The sequence below is a fragment of the Somniosus microcephalus genome, chromosome 12 (genome assembly GCF_052327205.1).
Source record: "Somniosus microcephalus isolate GS21.2 chromosome 12, FLI_Smic_1.0, whole genome shotgun sequence".
In the NCBI taxonomy this organism is placed as follows: domain Eukaryota; kingdom Metazoa; phylum Chordata; class Chondrichthyes; order Squaliformes; family Somniosidae; genus Somniosus; species Somniosus microcephalus.
In genome coordinates this window covers 165,006,414-165,026,138 of record NC_140998.1, presented here as the reverse complement: position 1 = coordinate 165,026,138, position 19,725 = coordinate 165,006,414, and the positions used below count along the sequence as shown (strand labels likewise).

At 47.2% G+C, this 19,725-nt stretch overlaps 1 protein-coding gene across 1 annotated transcript in view; it reads right to left on the bottom strand.

Moving 5' to 3' along the window:
• Window positions 1-19,515, bottom strand: part of LOC147109682 (cysteine-rich protein 2-like) — a gene marked incomplete at its 5' end in the record, with an annotated part of 40,740 nt that extends 21,225 nt beyond the window's left edge. Inside the window, 5 exons of the mRNA XM_086002351.1 lie at window positions 4,404-4,498; window positions 4,866-4,934; window positions 8,734-8,877; window positions 10,414-10,471; window positions 19,399-19,515. Coding sequence (XP_085858477.1) covers window positions 4,404-4,498; window positions 4,866-4,934; window positions 8,734-8,877; window positions 10,414-10,471; window positions 19,399-19,515 — 483 coding nt within the window. The remainder of the gene's footprint in view (window positions 1-4,403; window positions 4,499-4,865; window positions 4,935-8,733; window positions 8,878-10,413; window positions 10,472-19,398) is intronic.
• Between the last annotated feature and the right edge of the window lie 210 nt (window positions 19,516-19,725).

Genomic DNA, 19,725 nt, shown 5'->3' with positions numbered 1-19,725 from the left:
TAACATTTCTCGCTGGACAAAAAGCAACGGGCGATGGAATCGGCAGCTTGCTCTACACCTTACATTGACTTCGATTGAAAGAAAAGACTTGCATTTCTATAGCAGCTTTCACTACCCCAGGACATACCAAAGCGCTTTCCAGGCAATGAAGTACTTTTGAAGTGTAGTCACTGTTTTAATGTAGGAAACGTGGCAACCGATTAACGCACAGCAAGCTCCCACAAACAGCAATGTGATAATGGCCAAATAATCTGTTTTAGTGATGTCGGTGGAGGGATAAACACTCCCCCCTGCTCCTCTTCAAATAGTGCTCGTACCTTCTCGTTGTCTGGCATTTAGCTTTTTAAAAATGTCATGTATTTTTCTAAGTATTCTTTAGGTTACTGCAGATGTTCTGTTGTGTTCACAGGAATCACAGGAACCCCACAGTGCAGATAGAGGCCATTTCGACCCATCGAGCCTGCATCGACACATATCCCACCCTATCCCCATAACCCCACGTATTTAATCCCCCTAACACTAAGGGTCAATTTATCATAGCCAATCAACCTAACCCGCACATCTTTGGACTGTGGGAGGAAACCGGAGCACCCGGAGGAAACCCACGCAAACACGAGGAGAATGTGCAAACTCCACACAGACAGTCGCCCGAGGCCGGATTCGAACCCGGGTCCCTGGCGCTGTGAGGCAACAGTGCTAACCACTATGCCACCGTGCTGCCGTGTTTTAGTGAAATGTAGTAGGGGGAGATTGAAAATATCTGGAGAACTGGCATCTTACACCAAGTCAAGCTGCCATGTCAGCAGACTGATAATAGCCACAGAACACAGCCAACGAGAACTGCGACAGGGACAAATATCTGAGGTATTTGACTGTGGCGGAGGCTGGGAACGCAGAATGTCCTGTACTGTGCTACAAAAGGGCAAATCGCAGGCTTCCCACGGCCTCAGGCTTACTCCACTGATTCTGGCCGGGTCGCTCTTGGCTAATTCTTAACTTCCATCCCAAAATTAAAGTTTGAACCCCTGACCTTTGGAACGAGTTGCCAAGCGAGGGCGGATTGGCTGAAATGGAGTGAGACGGCTTCCTGAATGTGCTGGTATCAGTGTACAAAGGCACGTGAGGTTTGTGTGATGCAGCTCAACAACTGCATTTATATAGCGCCTTTAACATAGTAAAACGCCCCAAGGCGCTTCACAGGAGCGAGATCAGACAGAATTTGACACTGAGCCAAAAAAAAGGGCTGAGGAGCGCCTTGGGACGTTTTACTACGTTAAAGGCGTTATATAAATGCAAGTTGTTGTTGGTGGACTGACCCGGTTCTCTCAGTCACTTTGCAGCTAAATATCCTTTTTATAATTGTGCGATTTTCTACTGGATTATAAAACTAGGTCAGCCCCAGCGAGCAACATCTGCAGCTGTATTGAGGCGGAAGTTTCATTTCCCAAAGCACACCCGCGCTCCAGGAGCCTGATTCATATTCACAACAGCTTAGCAAGCAGAACAGATTCACAAAAATACCAGGCCCTTGAAACTATGCTGTGTGAGCATTAGCGTACCAATGCTTTGATGCATTTGTAAGAATGCCCTTCACCCACCAGTTTAACTCGGGCGCTAACCCATTTAGAATGGCGGGACAAGGAGCAACGTACAAACCCGTCCAGTGTCCGTCACGCTCATTATTACGGTCCAAGGCCCACGTTTTTTGGTAATTCACTAGGTCTAACTACAAAGATCGAGGCACAGACACTCGGATTGGGGGGTGGGAGGAAGACGGGTATGGGGACGGGGAGGGGGCTGGGGAGGATCAGTTTCTCTGTGATCTTGCAGGTGCTGAAGATGTTAGGGCAGATGACCAAAAGAGGTAGGTTTTAAGGAGCGTTTTTAAAAGGAGGAGAGAGGGGGGGGGGGGTGCGGAGAGGTTTAGGGAGGGAATTCCAGAGCTTAATGTCTCGGCAGCTGAAGGCACGACCGCCAATGGTGGGACGAAGGGAGTCGGCCGAGGCGTTGCCGGACCGGGAGCCAATGTAAGTCAGCGAGCCCAGGGGTGATGGGTGAACGGTGAAAATGAGAGATTTAGAGAGTATACAGTGTGGCAAATATTAGTCAGTGCCTCTCTCTCCCCTACACTTTGCTGGTATTGGAGTTTGTGAACATAAACACTTCCATTTGAAATAGCGAACAAATATGGTATGTGTGTGTTATTCTACAAATATCACCATGAGTAAACTTCAGCCTTAAAGGGAGATATTGACTGAAGCCCCCAACTATCCATCTTTCTAAAGGGGGATCTGTCAACCAAGGATTAGCATACTGATCCCATAAGCCACCTCTGTAACCTCTGACCTTTCACTGTTTTAGTTTTGTGCTGGCTCTACTTTTTCCTCAGTTTGGGATTTTTGATTTTGTTTTTTTGTCACACAAAAGCTGGGATTCTGAAATGAGCAACAAGTGGACTGACATCAACTAAACACCACTAAAAACAGAATAATTGGGCATTCACCTCATTTGCTATTTATAGGACCTTGCTATGCGCAAAATGGCTGTTACTTTCACCTACATAACAGCAGTGACAAAGAAAAGACTTATATTTCTATAGCACCTTTCACAGCCTCAGGAAGTCCCAAAGCGCTTCACAGCCAAGCACTAGTGTAATACTCTCACTTACCTCTCAAACCCGTCTGCCCCCTCAGGTGGATGTAAAAGATCCCACGGCACTATTTTGAAGAGCAGGGGAGTTCTCCCCGGTGTCCTGGCCAACATTTATCCCTCAACCAACATCACTAAAACAGATTATCTAGTCATTTATCTCATTGCCATTTGTGGGACCTTGCTGTGCGCAAATTGGCTGCTGTGTTTCCTACATTACAACAGTGACTACACTTCAAACGTACTTCATTGTAAAGCACTTTGAGACGTCCTGAGGCCATGAAAGGTTCTATAAAAATGCAAGTGTTTCTTTCTTTATACCGTCAAGTTCTATTGTAGGGGCCCTAGCTTTCACTTGCATTCCATCCTGTGTTATGGGACATTTCCTATGTATGTGGCTCGCCTCATTATAACATATTGGGCCCTCACGGTGCTACTAAAATGAGGTGGAGTCCATTAGGATTTAGGTTAAGATTGTTCTAATTGTTTCCATTTTTATGTAACTTTTAAAAAATCCAATGATTAAACCGCAGGTCGTTAGCAATTAAGTGCTCGCACAACTTGTTGGGTGTGAAACTAATTCATAGGCCTAGAAGTTCGGGCGTGCCCATTTTTGGACACGGAGGGGAGCTGGGGGGAGTGGTGATCCCTATGCCTGAATGGTGAGGCCCAAGGTACCCCCGATAATGGGCCTCAGGGATACCATGAAGCGTGGTTGGAGATCGGACCGCTGCCCTCAAGCAAGTGAGGAAATGGGGGGAGCGAGTCGGGGGATGGGTAGCCTGGGGGTGGTGGAGGGGGGGAAATCAGTAGCCAGTGCAGCGGCAGCTGTTGTGTCTCCTTGTGTTCTTATTACTATGTAATACAGACACTTTTAACTCACTTTAGTTTACGACTTTTACTCAGTTGTATTCTTGCTTTTATGATATTGCTGCCACATGGTGCGGAGTGATACAAGATGTCCGACCTTGCACTGCGCACTGCTTTTCAGTGTGCCACATATAAATACACTAACCAAAGTAGTTCCATATAACGATGCAACAAGTAGTTCCATTTAACGATGTAATAATATAATGATGTAACAGCAGCCCTCGTTCTTTTAATGTGGGGTCTGTGGTAAACCACTGTTATACCTGTCTGTATGTGTATGTGTATTCCACTAGGTACAGGTCTGGACATGCCTCGGCTGACTCCTCCCACTATTCCAGGTATATAAGTGACTACCTCCCAGTCCCTTAGTATTCTGGACGGGTCGACCACTCGAGACAAGACCTTCATTCTTTAGTTAATAAAAGCCTGGTTGTTACTCGCTTAACCTCAGTCTTTTGAGTAATTGATGGAGCATCAGGGTTGAGGGGCGCACTCCTGCTCCTCCCGACTCCACATTCTAAGTATATTTTAAAACCTTCTCTCATTGGTTGTGGCCTAACAGGCAGTCCCTTTAAAAGGAACTTTATGGTCCTGTTAGGCTGCATTTTGGCCTGGTTTTCCGGAGGGCAAACCAGTGGGGGCCTCAAACAGGTATTAGATCCTTTATTTGCATATGCAAAGGGCCTAACACCAGTTTCAGGCATGGGCACTGCACCAATATGGCTGGTGGCACACTTCCTGTCTACCTATTGGAGCTTTAATAGGCCAGTTAGCACCCAAAAAACGAGCTGCATGGCCAAATTTAGAGGCCAAATTTTCCTCTGATGATACTTGGACCTGGATTTCTCATCGTCTGTTAGCTCTAATATAATTCCAGTGCTCACCTCTGCATGGCCTCCTGAATTCAGAGTCTTGTTGCAACGCTCACAGCGCAGGCAAGGGCGGTGCCAATCCTTGCCCAGCGATGTCACCTTCTCAGCTGTGGACAATAAGAGACCGCAGTTTAGAAAATGTATCCCTTTTAATTTCAGCCATAATTCCAACCTGATGGAGAAGGGAAAGTCTTAGTCAAGTGCCGAGGCAAAGCAAGCAGTGGAAATCTGCCAAGTTGGGGAGGGGGTGGGGGGAGGACGGGGGGATCAAAAGGAAATTTCTCACTGCCATTACAACTCAAAGCACGTTCTATTCTCAGGCTCCACGGAGATCGAGTTACAACCCTGCAGCCTTGATTCTCTGACTCCACGCTCCCGCCCAACCATCTCTCTGCAGGGAGTGCAGGATCACCTCCGAAGTCCGCGTGTGCTTCCCCACAGTGAGCAGTTGCCCAAACGATATGTTGGACTTACCAAAGTAGACCTTCTTCTCACACCTTGGGCAAATGTTGGGTTCCCCGGCAAAGGTAGTCATGCTTGACGCTGAGAAAGATTAGAAGAAGCCTGTTAAAGGATTTGCAGAGTGTGTTGAACTTACTATACACTATCAGTCTCAAACAACAACAACTTGCATTTATATAGCGCCTTTAAAGTAGTAAAATGTCCCAAGGTGCTTCACAGGAGTGTAATCAAACAAAAATTTGACACCGAGCCACATAAGGACAGGTGACCAAAAGCATGGTTAAAGAGGTAGGTTTTAAGGAGTGAATTAAAGGAGGAAAGAGAGGTGGAGAGTTTAGGGAGGGAATCCCAGAGCTTAGGGTCTAGGCAGCTGAAGGCACAGCCACCAATGGTAGGGCGATGGAAATCGGGGATACCTAGAAGCCAGAATTGGAGGAGTGCAGAGATCCCGGAGTGTTGTAGGGCTGGAGGAGGTTAGAGAGATAGGGAGGGGGGAGGCCATGGAGGGATTTGAAACCGAGGATGAGAATTTTAAAATCAAGGGGTTGCTGGACTAGGATCCAATGTAGGTCAGCAAGCATGGGGGGGGGTGATGGGTGAATGGTGAGAGTTAGGACACGGCCAGAAAGTGTTTTCATTTAGATCACGTTTACAGAGGGTGCAAGTGGGAGGCCGGCCAGGAGAGCATTGGAATAGTCGAGTCTAGAGGTAACAAAGACACGAATGAGGGTTTCAGCTGCAGAATATGCAGCCTCTGACCTGCTCTTGCAGCCACAGCATTTATGTGGCTGGTCCAGTTAAGCTTCTGGTCAATGGTGACCCCCAGGATGTTGATGGTGGGGGATTGAATGTTAAGGGGCGGTGGTTAGACTCTCTCTTGTTGGAGATGGTCATTGTCTGGCACTTGTGTGGCGCAAATGTTACTTGCCACTTATCAGCCCAAACCTGAATGTTGTTCAGGTCTTGTGGCACGGACTGCTTCATTATCTGAGGAGTTGCGAATGGATGCGTAATCATCAATGAACATCCCCACTCTGACCTTAGGTTGGAGGGAAGGTCATTGATGAAGCAGCTGAAGATGGTTGGGCCTGAGGAACTCCTGCAGCGATGTCCTGGGGCTGAGATGATTGGCTTCCAACAACTCAGCCATTTTCCTTTGTGCTAGGTAAGACTCCAGCCAGTGGAGAGTTTTCCCCCTGATTCCCTTGACTTGAATTTTACTAGGGCTCCTTGATGCCACACTCGGTCAAATGCTGCCTTGATGTCAAGAGTAGTCACTCTCACCTCACCTCTGGAATTCAGCTCTTTTGTCCATGTTTGGACCACGATGGTAATGAGGTCTAGACTGATGGGGCGGCAATTGGGCAGATTGGATTTGTCCTGCTTTTTGTGGAAAGGACATACCTGGGCAGTTTTCCACTTTGTCCGGTAGATGCCAGTGTTGTAGCTGTACTGGAACAGCTTGGCTAGAGGCACGGATAGGTCTGGAGCACAAGTCTTTAGCACTACAGCCGGGATGTTGTCAGGGCCCACAGCCTTTGCTGCATCCAGTGCGCTCAGCCGTTTCTTGATATAATGTGGAGTGAATCAAATTAGGTAAAGACTGGCTTCTGTGATGGTGGGGGCTTCAGGAGGAGGCCAAGATGGCTTATTCACTCGGCACTTCTGGCTGAAGATGGTTGCAAACACTTCAACTTTGTCCTTTGCACTCACGTGCTGGGCTCCACCATCATTGAGGATGGGGAGGTTTATGGAGCCTCCTCCTCCCATTAGTTGTTTAATTGCCCACCACCATTCACGACTGGATGTGGCAAGACTGCAGGGCTTTGATCTGATGTGTTGGATGTGGGACTGCTTAGCTCTGACTATAGCATGCTGCTTCCGCTCTTTAGCATGCATGTAGTCCTATGTTGTAGCTTCACCAGATTGGCACTTCATTTTTAAGTACGCTTGGTGCTGCTCCTGGCATGCTCTTCTACACTCCTTATTGAACCAGGGTTGGTCTCCTGGCTTGATGGTAATGTTAGAGTGAGGGATATGCCAGGCCATGAGGTTACAGATTGTGATGGAATACTGAGGGATCCAGTTCTTGTTTGTCTAGCACTGTTAGACCAATACACCTCTTTTTTGCCTCTCTGGAGGTGGGGATGAGGAAAGAGATGGTTGGCACACAGGGTTCCCGCCAGAGACTTGAGCACATAATCTAGGCTGACACCAGTGCAGTACTGAGGGAGTGGGTGGGGGGGGGGGTGTGGGGGGGAAGAGCAAAACTAGAGGCCATCAATATAAGATAGTCACCAAGAAATCAAATAGGGAATTCAGAAGAAACTTCTTTACCCAGAGTGTGGTGAGAATGTGGAACTCACTACCACAGGGAGTGGTCGAGACGAATAGTATGGATGCATTTAAGGGGAGGCGAGAAAAGCATATGAGGGAAAAGGGAATTGAGGGTTATGCTGATAGATTTAGATGGGGAAGGAGGGCAGGAGGCTCGAGTGGAGCATAAATGCCAGCATAGACTGGTTGGGCGAATGGCCTGTTTCTGTGTTGTATATTCTAAGTAATTCTATGTAAGATGTGCGCGTCGCTGGCAAGGCCGGCATTTACTGCCCATCCCTAGTAGTCCTGAGAAGGTGGTGGTGGTGGTGAGCTGCCTTAAACCGCTGTAGGTTTGATGCAACTGAGGGGGAAGTTAAGAGTTAACCACGTTGGTGTGGGACTGGAGTCACATATAGGCCAGACCGGGTAAGGACGGCAGATTTCCTTCCCTAAAAAACATTAGCGACCCAGTCGGGATTTTTTAATAAACAATTCCACAGCTTTTACTGATACCAGCTTTTTATTTTCAGATTTTTTCAACTGATTTCAAATTCTCAAACTGCCATGGAGGGATTTGAACTCACATTTGCTAATAGTCCAGTTCCCTGGATTACTGGTCCAGAAACATAACCACTGCACCACCGTACCCGACAGTAACTGCTGGCTGCCTGTCACAAGCTCTAATGTTTTCCTCTACAATAAACGGTTAACGTCGCTCCTGGGTTTCCGTAGCAACTCAAAGAATTCAAAACATAAAGCCAATCACACAAAAAAAATATTGGAATCTGTTGCTGCACAGTGACAAAGAGGTGACCCAGTTGCATTCAGTGCCTTTAGTCATGTAACCGGACTTTCAACATTCATTATTCATCTTGCCTTCCATTTCTTTGATGCTCCGAATATAGTCACTAGAATGGAATGAAAACAAAGCTACTGTTTGGGTTATACGAGAAGCCAGAGATAAACAGGACAATCGCAAATGCTGGAAATGCACAGCAAGTCAGTCAGATAGGTTGACATTTTAGGTGGGACCCTGCATCAGTCCTACTGCTGGGGGAAGAGGCACTTTGATGGGACTGGCCGAAACTAAAGTGGGGAGCGGCAAATAGTTGAAAGATCAAAAGTACAGACACATCATGCACATTTACAAAAAGGTTAATAGAAATAAGAACTTTCATTTCTATAGCACCTTTCACAACCTCAATGTGATAATGACCAGATAATCTGTTTTAGTGATGTTGGTTGAGGGATAAATGTTGACCAGGACACCGGGGAGAACTCCCCTGATCATCTTACAATAGTGCCATGGGATCTATTACATCCACCTGAGAGGGCAGACGGGGCCTCGGTTTAACGTCTCATCCGAAAGACGGCCCCTCTGACAGAGTCAGCCTGGATTTTGTGCTCATGTCTCTGGAGTGGGACTTGATCCCAAGGCCTTCTGTCGCAGAGGCCAGAGTGCTCCCACTGAGCCACGGCTGTCACCTTAATAACCTGTAAAACAGATTGTAAAACGCAGCGAAGAAGTCATGCACTAAACCTGAAGTCCTGGTCCTCTTACCTTTGCTGGGGCCCTTAGGGGGGGCTGTGGTTTTCACCGCTATTGTCTTGGGAGCTTGGTCCTCTGGAGCAGTGGCTGGCTGCACATTGGAGACTGGTGGAGGTTGGTCGTAGATGAAGGAGCCGAAACCTCCAATGTTCACGCCTGAAAGCAAGAGGCAAGAACGAAGTATGAAACAATGAGAGCAAAATCACAGGAGCCTCCAAGCATATCACTGACGTTGCTGTCAACTATGTTACTTTTCCCAAGAGGCTTAGAGCGTTAAATTATGAGGACAGGTTGCATAAACTTGGCTTTTATTCCCCTCAGTCTAGAAGATTAAGGGCTGTTCTGTACGAGGTATTTAAAATGTTAAAAGGATTCGATAGGGTAGGTGGAGAGAAACTATTTCCTCTGGTGGTTGAGCCCGGAACAAGGGGGCATAACCTTAAAATTAGAGCTAGGCTGTTCAAAGAGTGATGTCACGAAGCACTTCTTCCCAAGTGGAAATCTGGAACACTCTCCCCCAAAAGGCTGTGGATGCTGGAGGTCAATTGGAGCTGTGAAGACTGATAGATAGGTTTTTGTTAGGTAATTGGCAAAAGAACCAGAGAATTTTTTTTATGTAGCGAGTTGTCGTGATCTGGAATGCACTGCCTGAAAGGTAGGAGCAGATTCAGTCATGGCCCAGAAATTCAGGTCTCTACGGGTGAGTACACACGGGGTACTCACCCGTAAGCCCAATGGAAGTGCCGGTTTCCTGCATGCACGGGAAACCGGCACTTCCGTTCCCCTGAAAGAAGGGGTTAAGAGGTCGAACACGTGCGCAGGAGAGGCTGCGCGTGCGCATCGAACTTACGTTTCTTTTTTGCAGGTTTTCCCGGGAGGGTAAGTCTGCAGAAGTTAAGACATGTAAAAAGTAGGCGTAGGGCCTGCTTTTTACAAGGTAAGTGGTGAATTAATTAAAATTAAAACATTTTTTCCACAGGTTTATTATTTTTAAATACTTTAAAGCAAGGTAAGTTTATTTTTAGCCCCGTTAGAAAATAAAATTATTTTTTTCAAAAATTTAAATTGTTTAAAAGTTATTTCATGTAATTTATAGTTTATTTAAAAAATTATTTGAAGATTTAGTGCTGTTTTGGGGCCGTAGTATTTATAAGTTTTGACAGCTCTTCCTGTCAAACTTATGAATGGAGCATTCCCTGCTCCGATTGGCTCCCCATGGCCCACGTGATCCCAGGGGACGCATCGAACGAACTGCGCCCCGGGATACGCAAGCACTGCGCGCCGGCAGCTGGAGCAGGCCCAGGATCGGAATTCCACAGGGGCCCACAGCTCAACGGCCGGCGCGCAAGGTAAGTGCAGTTTGGGGGCTTACACCCGCGGGAAGCCCCCCGACCCGAATTTCTGGGCCAATAACTTTCAAAATTGAATTGGATAAGTACTTGAAGGGGATAAATTACAGGGCTATGGGGAAAGAGCGGGTGGGGAGTGGGACTAATTGGATAGCTCTTTCAGAGAGCCGACACAGGCATGAGGGGCTGAATGGCCTCCTTCTGCGCTGTATGATTCTATGACTAACTTAAAATATGGCACAAAGGAAGTTTGTAAGCCTATTAAGCATTTGACCAACAGTGGATATTAAACAGCCCAGTCTGCAGTGCACCGTTCTGCTGGGAGGATCGATTCACTGCTCACCTTTAGGCCCATACAAAGTAGCGTAGCAAGGCTTGTGGCAGTACGGCTTGTCATCATGCTGCAGAACAGGGACAGAGACATTGTTAGTGACAAATCATTCAACCAGCGGGACATTTGTTCATATTGTAGCAGTGAACAAAAAATATACAAAGCAAGGCAGACAAATTAAATGGATCTGTTGTGAAGATTCCAAAATGGAGCAAATTCCAGGAATGAAGCATGTCAGATTAATTCACCAATGCTCTGCCTGGCGGCATCGCTCCAGCGTCACCGTGCCTGGCGGCATCGCTCCAGCGTCACCGTGCCTGGCGGCATCGCTCCAGCGTCACCGTGCCTGGCGGCATCGCAGTGTGTTACACAGCAGAATGCTCTAGGGAACTGCACACCACTTTATGTTCCGAAGCTATTTCTGCACACGTTTCCTTGAGGATTCCAGGACGATCCCACCTGATCTTGGGGTCCATGTAGAAATCGAATGCTTTGGTTTTCTTTGTCACACACTGGCATAGTTGGTCTCTGCACCTGTTACACAGTGCTGGCTGCCTACAGAGACAGTGTGACTCCATCTGAAATTTGTCCACAGCCAAGACCGATTTTAAGAATTCACAAAATGCATCTCAAATTTCCAGATACTCCCCCCTAAAATCACTTAAAAGGGATCATAGAATCTCACAGCACAGAAGGAGGCCATTTGGCCCATCGTGCCTGTGCCGCCTCTTTGGTAGAGCTTTCCAATTAGTTCCACTCCCCCGCTCTTTACCCATAGCCCTGCAAATTTTTCCTTTTTAAGTATTTATCCAATTTCCTTTTGAAAGTTACTATTGAACCTGCTTCCACCACCCCTTCAGGCAGCGCATTCCAGATCATAACAACTCGATGCGTAAAAAAAAAATCTCAATTCCCCTCTGGTTCTTTTGTCAATTATCTTAAATCTGTGTCCTCTGGCTGGTTATCAGCCCTCCTGCCAGTGGAAACAGTTTCTCCTTATTTACTCGATCACAATTCCTCATAATTTTGAGCACCTCTATTTAATATCCCCTTAACCTTCTCTGCTCCACGGAGAACAATCCCAGCTTCTCCACATAACTGAAGTCTTTCATCTCTGGGACCATTCTAGTAAATCGCCTCTGCACCCTCTCCAAGGCCTTGACACCCTTCCTAAAGTGCAGTGCCCAGAATTGGCCACAATACTCCAGCTGGGGTCTAACCAGTGTTTTATAAAGGTTTGGCATAACTTCCTTGCTTTTGTACTTGATGCCTCTCTTCATAAAGCCTGGGGTCCCATATTCTTTATTAGCAGGATATAACAAACCCATCTGCTCCTGCGATCACTGTAGCCTTGAAATTACAGTTGGCAAGATTAATGGATAGACGACATTCCTGCATGTGCGATGTTATAGGAGATGTTAACCCACTTAAAATAAACAGGGTAAATGCCTGTATTAAAATCATGGTCCAAGGATTATCACATGACTGAGTTAAGCTTTCATCCACTAATGGTGCCCACAGTAATTTCCAGACTTACATACATGTAAATACTGTAGCTGTAACATATTTACCAGGGGCTCTGTTGCCCTGTTAACCTTTCTAATACTTGTGTTTAAGTATATTTATTCTCTTTAATCTTCCCTACACTTCATTCCCTGTACCTGTTGAAACTAATCCTTTCACCCATTAAGGTTTGACCTTGTCCGTCAGACATTGGCTCTTGCAATTTTAAGGACACTATTTTATCCTTGTACAAGACCTTGGTCAGCCCTAAGTAGGAATACTGTGTCCAGTTTTGGGTCTCCTCACATGGTGGGTGATAGGGAGGCTTTGGAAAGGGTGCGGAGGAGGGCCACTTCACGAATTCCCGCTTGAAGCATCTTAGTTACCCAGAGAGTTACTAGTGTCAGATGCTGAGAGGCTGTTTCCCCCGACTGGAGTCTAGAACTAGGGGGCATAGTCGCAGGATAAGGGGGTAGCCTTTTAAGACTGAGATGAGGAGAAATTTCTTCACTCAGGATGGTGAATCTTTGGAATTCTCTACCCAAAAGGGCTGTCGATGCTGAGTTGTTGAGTATATTCAAGGCTGAGATCGATAGATTTTTGGGCCTAGAAATTCGGTGGGCTGCACCACCAGTTAGCGCCCAAAGAGTGCACTTAGTGGGTTTAGCACCACTGGCCACGCCTCCCGCAAAATTTAGCGGGGCGCTAATGGCGGCGTTAGCCTGTAGCGCTGCGCCGCCACCGATGACATCATCAGTGTGCGCAGCGCCCCGCTACCGCCCCGATCGCGATATTTGGTCGCGCCCCCCGCTCTAACGCCAGTCGCAATTTGCGACCAGTTCAGGGGGGCTTACCTGCGGCGGTAGTGGCACTAATTAAAGGGGAGGTGCAGGGCAGCCATTTTTTTTTGCTGGCCGCCTGCCAGCACCACCTCGCGCCGCCGTCCCCGGCCTCCTGAGCCCACCCCCCCCGCCCGGGCAGTGCCAGCTGTGTCCCAAGAGAGCCCGGCACTTCTCCTCGGTGCTGGGCTCTTTTGCCGGCACTCGCGATCTCCGATCGCGCTGGTGCAGCGCCCTCCCCTTTAAGAAGGGGAGGAAGGCCTGCAGTACCGCAGCGTGTGGCGCTGCGGCACGTTGCGCTGCGATATTCAGTTGCAGCGCCCCAAGAGGGATGCGGGGCGCCTTGAGCAGCGCCACGCTTCCGTTTGGGACGCAGAAACTGAATATCAGGCTGGCGCAAGCGGCTCTGTCCGGAGCGGTAATTCCGGCGCCCGGGTGAGCTTGGCGCCCCAAATGGGGCGCTGCCGAATTTCTAGGCCTTGGACTCTAAGGGATATGGTGATCGGGCAGGAAAGTGGAGTTGAGGTCGACGATCAGCCATGATCTTATTGAATGGCGGAGCAGGCCCGAGGGGCCTTATTGCCTACTCCTGCTCCTATTTATTATGTCAGCCTGGATTATGCGCTCAAGTCTCTGGGGTGGGACTTGAACCCATGACCTTCTGACTCAGAGGCGAGAGTGTTATCATTGAGCCACAACCGACATCAAGTGACCAGCTTCCTTCAGACAGAGTTGTTGAGGTGACTCCAGATTGACACACTGGGCAATGGAAGTTCGAACCAAGTCAACCATCTGAAAAACCCGGTCACCTGATACCTTTATTGGGCAGATCTGCACTGCTCCAGTTGCTGATAGGAGCTCATTAAATGGACCTGGAGGGTTAGGCCTGTCACTGGGGAGGTGTGGGAGTCAACCCACTCAACTCCAGATAACCCTGCCAGCCAATGGCCTGACTGATCATGAAAATAAAAAAGAATCATAGAATCATTGGTTACAGCACAAAGGAGGCCATTCGGTCCGTCCTGGCTTTCTGCAAGAGCACTACAGCTAGTCCCAATACCCCGCCCTTTCCCCGTAGCCCTGCAAATTGTTTTCCTTCAGGTACTTATCCAATTCCCTTTTGAAAGCCATGATTGAATCTGCCTCCACCACCCTTTCAGGCAGTGCATTCCAGATCCTAACCACTCGCTGCGTAAAAAAGTTTTCCCTCATGTCGCCTTTGGTTCTTCTGCCAATCACCTTAAATCTGTGTCCTCTGGTTCTCGACCCTTCTACCAATGGGAACAGTTTCTCTCTATCTACTCTGTCTAGACCCCTCATGTTTTTGAATACCTCTATCAAAGGAGAACAACCCCAGCTTCTCCAGTCTATCCACGTAACTGAAGTCCCTCATACCTGGAACCATTCTTGTAAATCTTTTCTGCACCCTCTCTAAGGTCTCTACATCTTTCCTAAAGTGCGGTGCCCAGAATTGGACGCAATACCTCAGTTGAAGCCAAACCAGTGTTTTATAAAGGCTCATCATAACTTCCTTGCTTTTGTAATTTATGCCTCTATTTATGAAGCCCAGGATCCTGTATGCTTTTTTAACCGCTTTCTCAACCTGCTCTGCCATCTTCAATGATTTGAGCGCATATACCCCCAGGTCTCTCTGTTCATGCACCCCCTTTAGAATTGTACCCTTTAGTTTATATTGCCTCTCCTTGTTCTTCCTACAAAAATGTATCACTTCGCAATTTTCTGCGTTAGATTTCATCTGCCACGTATCCGCCCATTCCATTAGCCTGTCTATGTCTTCTTGAAGTCTATCACTATCCTCACTGTTCACTATACTTCCAAGTTTTGTGCCATCTGCAAATTTTGAAATTGTGCCCTGTACACCCAAGTCCAAGTCATTAATATATAATCAAGAAAAGCAGTTGTCTTAGCACCAACCCCTGGGAACACCACTGTATACCTTCTGCCAGTCCGAAAAACAGCCGTTCACCACTGCTCTCTGTTTCCTGTCACTTAGCCAATTTTGTATCCATGCTGCCACTGTCCCTTTTATTCCATGGGCTTCAACTTTGCTGGCATGCCTATTATGTGGCACTTTAACAAACGCCTTTTGGAAGTCCATGTACACCACATCAACCGCATTGTCCTCATCAACCCTCTCTGTTACCATCAAAAAACTCGATCAAGTTAGTTAGACATGATTTGCCTTTAATAAATCCGTGCTGGCTTTCTTTAATTAATCCACACTTGTCCAAGTGACTGTTAATTTTGTCCCGGATTATCGTTTCTAAAAGCTTTCCCCACTACTGAGGTTAAAGTGACTTACCAAGGTTAAACTGAATATTGAAAATATGTGCAATTATTAAATAAGCAGATAGCAAGGATAAAGTATGATGCAGGTTACAATATAAATATGCTGTGGAAAACCACTGACTTGCTAGCCTCAAACAGTGGCAGAGAACTTTCAAGAAGGCAGCTCACCACCACCTTCTAAAAGGACAACTAGGGATGGGCAATAAATGTCAGCCTTGCCAGCGACACCCACATCCCCAGAATGTATTTTTAAAAAACCTTAACATTGCTGTTGAAGTGATGGAATGATAGACTGTCTTGTATTAAAGAGTCTCACTCGGCTATCAGCAAAATGGACCGAACTCTGTATACTAGACCTCATTATATTTTCTAATAGAACGACGTTTTCAAATAGTGTGATCAAATTAGCGATACACAGCGTTTCTCCTCTGTCTCCAAGTGGTTAACAGTTTTTGCCCCTTTCTATGCTGTTCAGCTGCACTGGTGGGTTTAACACGTTGCGGATTAGCCCTGTCAGAAACATTTCAAGGCAGACCTTCAGAATGCCAAAACGAATATTATGGTTGGGATTGGAAACACATACCACAAGATGTGCAGGTTAGGTTGATTGGCTATGATAAATTGACCCTTAGTGTTAGGGGGGATTAAATACGTGGGGTTACGGGGATAGGGTGGGATATGTGTTGGTGTAGGGGTTACGGGGATCGGGTGGGATGTGTGTCGGTGCAGGCTCGATGGGCTGAAATGGCCTCTATCTGCACTGTGGGGTTTCTGTGATTCTGTGATATCCTGGGGATTTAGCCCATTTATCATCGGCACAGTGAGATATCTAGGTAACATGATAAGCAAGGAGCTGGGAGCAGACTGCTGAACTTGACAGGGCCCGATACAGTCAATCATCTTGATTCGTAGTGATCAGCACACCACCAAGCCCAAACTCCGAGACAGACACTAGAAGCTTCTGCAGTTCTGGGAAGACTAATAGTTCATCCGTGCCGACATCCAGTGCTCCAGTTCAGGCTCGGCGTTGGGCCTTGTTTTGCTGGATCTTGGGGAGGGGCCGGCCTGCTTAATGTTCCAGGCAGGCCCAGTGAACAGCAACCCCAGCAGATTCGACTACCGCCCTTCCACCTGTACCGCCTTCCAATGACTCCTTCTGCCGATTCCCTTCCTTCCCCCCCATCGGTCGTCCAATTCAGAACAACAACCTGCATTCCTCATGTAGAGTTCAAGGTTTCAAAGCCCCTTTACAGAAAGGGAGGAGTGCCAGCAGGAAGGAGAGGGCGGGCGGAAGGCAAAGAGCTGGTGAGGGAGGGAGGGCGGGCAAATGCAAAGTCAAAGAGAAGGGTTTTAAGGAGACTTTTGAAAGGAACAAGTGGCTTCCTAATACTTATTTGACCTTAGTGATGACACCTTCATAATTATATAGAAATACATTGAATGTACAGCACAGAAACAGGCTATTCGGCCCAACTGGTCCACACGAGCCTCCTCCAACCCTACTTCATCTAACCCCATCAGCATATCCTTCTATTCCTTTCTCCCTCATGTGCTCATCGGGCTTCCCATTAAATGTATCTCTGCTATTCGCCTCAACTACAAGTTCCACATTCTAACCACTCTGTCAGTAAAGAAGTTTCTTCTGAAGTCCCTATTGGATTTATTAGAGACTATCTTGTATTTGTGGCCCTAGTTTTGGACTCACAAGAAGTGGAAACATCGGGGGGGAATTTTAACCTCCGAAAATGGGTGGGTTTTGGTCAGGTGGGATGTAAAAATGTTAAAACCCTGAATCCCAACTCCAACCCACCCACGTCCGGTTTTAACGGAGGCGAGACGGGCGGTCAACCCGTTCGCAGGAGGCGGGTTGGTCATTTAAATATTATAATGAGGCTGTGTGCCTCATATTTAACCACCATTTTAAATTCAACACAGGCTGGCCAGGTTTCCTGGGCCTCGGGGAAACCCGGCAGCTAAAGGGAGGCGAGGACTGCTGGATACAGGTGGTAAGTGCCTTTCCACTTACCTGCCGGATCCAGCTTACCTACTTCACCCACCCCCAGCAACCTCCCCTCCCCCCGACCCTTCCGATTTCTCACCCCGACCCTTCCGATCTCCCACCGCACCCCCTGCTCCCTCCTTGCCTCAGAGTTACTATCCAGCCCACCTTCTCTACGTCTACCCTATCAAGCCCTTCAAAAGTTGAAAGACCTCCATCAGACACCCTTCAGCCTTCTCTTTTCTAGAGAAAAGAACCCAGCCTGTTCAATCTTTCTTTATAGTTATATTAAGACCAGATACGTGCACTGAATGGTCAATAATCATGTCCAAATCATCTTTATTAATGGACAACTATTCACTGTGTCTACATTTAATAGTTCCTGTCCCAACATGCATCGCCTTACATCTCTCACATTAAATCCTTTCTCCCAGGCCCAAGCTCATTCACTTAATTTCTCCAGATCCCTTTGAACGGATCAATCCCTCCTTCACTGGTCAACTGGTCCCATGGCTTGGTGCCATCACACATATTTCACAATCTCAGCTCACTGTTGTTGATCATGGAGGGAGGTGTCTCTGATCGGGTGGAGGCTCGTCAGAAACAAATTTCCCAGAGGGCTCCTTCAACAGGCATTAGGCTCCTAAGTAGCACAGGCGACGAGCCGGTCGCCTGTTTTAGGCGGACGCCTGAATAAGTGGTCCCGACAGCTTTTGCAGTGGCCCGAACACACACATAAATTGGGCACAAATTGGCCATAAATTTGTCAGTGTCACGCCCGAGAAACAGGCACAACGAAAAACCAATTCCTACCCCCCACAATCCCAAGCTTACAAGTCCAGTACCAGATCCACTCGGCCACCATATTCCGTACTTACATGGGACACTCTGTAGAAACATCAAGTTAACAGCCTTTCATCCAGCACAAGCAAGTCAAATAAAAACTGTTTTAAGATAAAATTTGATGGAGTATCACTGCAGAAAGCAAGAACTTGCTCTTATTTCACTTAACTTTTCAGAATAATTTTAACAAAATTTGAAGGATAAACTATTAAGGTGATTGGCAAAAGAATCAGGCGAGATGAGGAGAATTTTTTTTACACAGCAAGTTGTTGTGATCTGGAATGCACTGGCTGAGAGGGTGGAGGAAGCAGGTTCTATAGTAACTTTCAAAAGGGAATTGGATAAATACTTGAAGGGGAGAAAATTACAGGGCTATGGGGAAAGAGTAGGGAGTGGGACTAATTGGTAGGTGCTCTTTCAAAGAGCCGGCACAGGCACGATGGGCAGAATGGCCCCCTTTTTATGCTGTATTATTCTATGATATTTGTTATATACTGTTGATGCTGGCATCAACCCACTGCTCAGTGCTCCGGAGGGCTAGCTGTAACATTCTTGTAGTTTGGTCATGGTACATTAACATCCAGCTCTGACTCCCACACTTACATCTCTAAAACCAGCTCCCTTATCCTGAAGTCAGAATTCTACCCTCACAATTTTAACAGGTCTGCGATTCTGCCACCAGTTTTAGCAAACACAAGGAACCAGCACACTCCAAACTACAGATACGCCAAGTCCAAAAGCATCTCTTAATCTGATTGGGTCGGGTGTCAATTCATTCGGCGTAAGGAATAAGACAAAATTAAGTCTTTTCCACTCTATGTTACTGCATCATTCATTTTAGCCGGCTGTTCATTTTTTCTTTTCTTTTCGGCAGAATGTGCGAGGCTGCAGGTGCAACACAAACTCGCTGCAAACATCTGGTGCAATTGGCACACATCTGGTACAGTTCAGGCCTCTGTGGGTTGCATGGTTCATGGCCCAGTGTGATTCTGAGAGCTGCAAAAAGGGCCCAAGAGATAAGCATAGCCAAAAGATGTTCAGCGTGGCAGTAAAACATTCCCCCCCCCAGTTATCAGGACAGTAAAAACCAGTTGGAGAGGAAGGCAGAATTATAAAAGGTAAAGGTGGCAGGGAAGTGGAAGAAGATAAGATGGCTATTTTCTTGAAGCATGTAGATGACATGAATATACTCAGGAGGAGTACACATATCAGCTGGAATTGTTAGGTTTGGACCTGCCAGGAGGAGGGTGGGAAGAGTGCCTGGTAGAGCACGGGAAACCCGTATGTCCAGATTTCCCCACACGCTGTGGAATTTTACCTCCAGTGTGCATGTGATGTCATGGACAGGTTCTCCGCCCGGGGTGCCGGGTGTACGGTGCGGTGCTTTGTATATGTGGCGTTGGGTGCGCGGTGCCGGGTGTAAGTGGGAAGGTGATGCTTTTCACACTATGTTTTCTGCTCATTCCCATCTGGGTTCAGGGATCCCAGTCGAAAGGTACTCACCGAAGCGTGACTCCCTGGTGACAGGATCTTGTTGCAACGTTCGCATTTCAGACAGAACTTGTGCCAGTCTCTCCCCAGCGAAGACACTTTCTCAGCTGAAACAATAGAAGCATCAGTCAGTCAGAGCATTCACTCAGCTATTCACTGACTGAGAACAGGCACAGTTACAGCATCGGCAGCAGCCTCACCGCTCCACAGTGACTCTTGGTTTCCGACATGTAGGTTTGAGCTCCAGAGGAAGGAAAATCACCAAAGTTAACTCTCAATGTTAACTCCTTAATATGAATCCCCCTCCCTTTTTATCTTCTCTCTTTAGGTCCTCTGCTT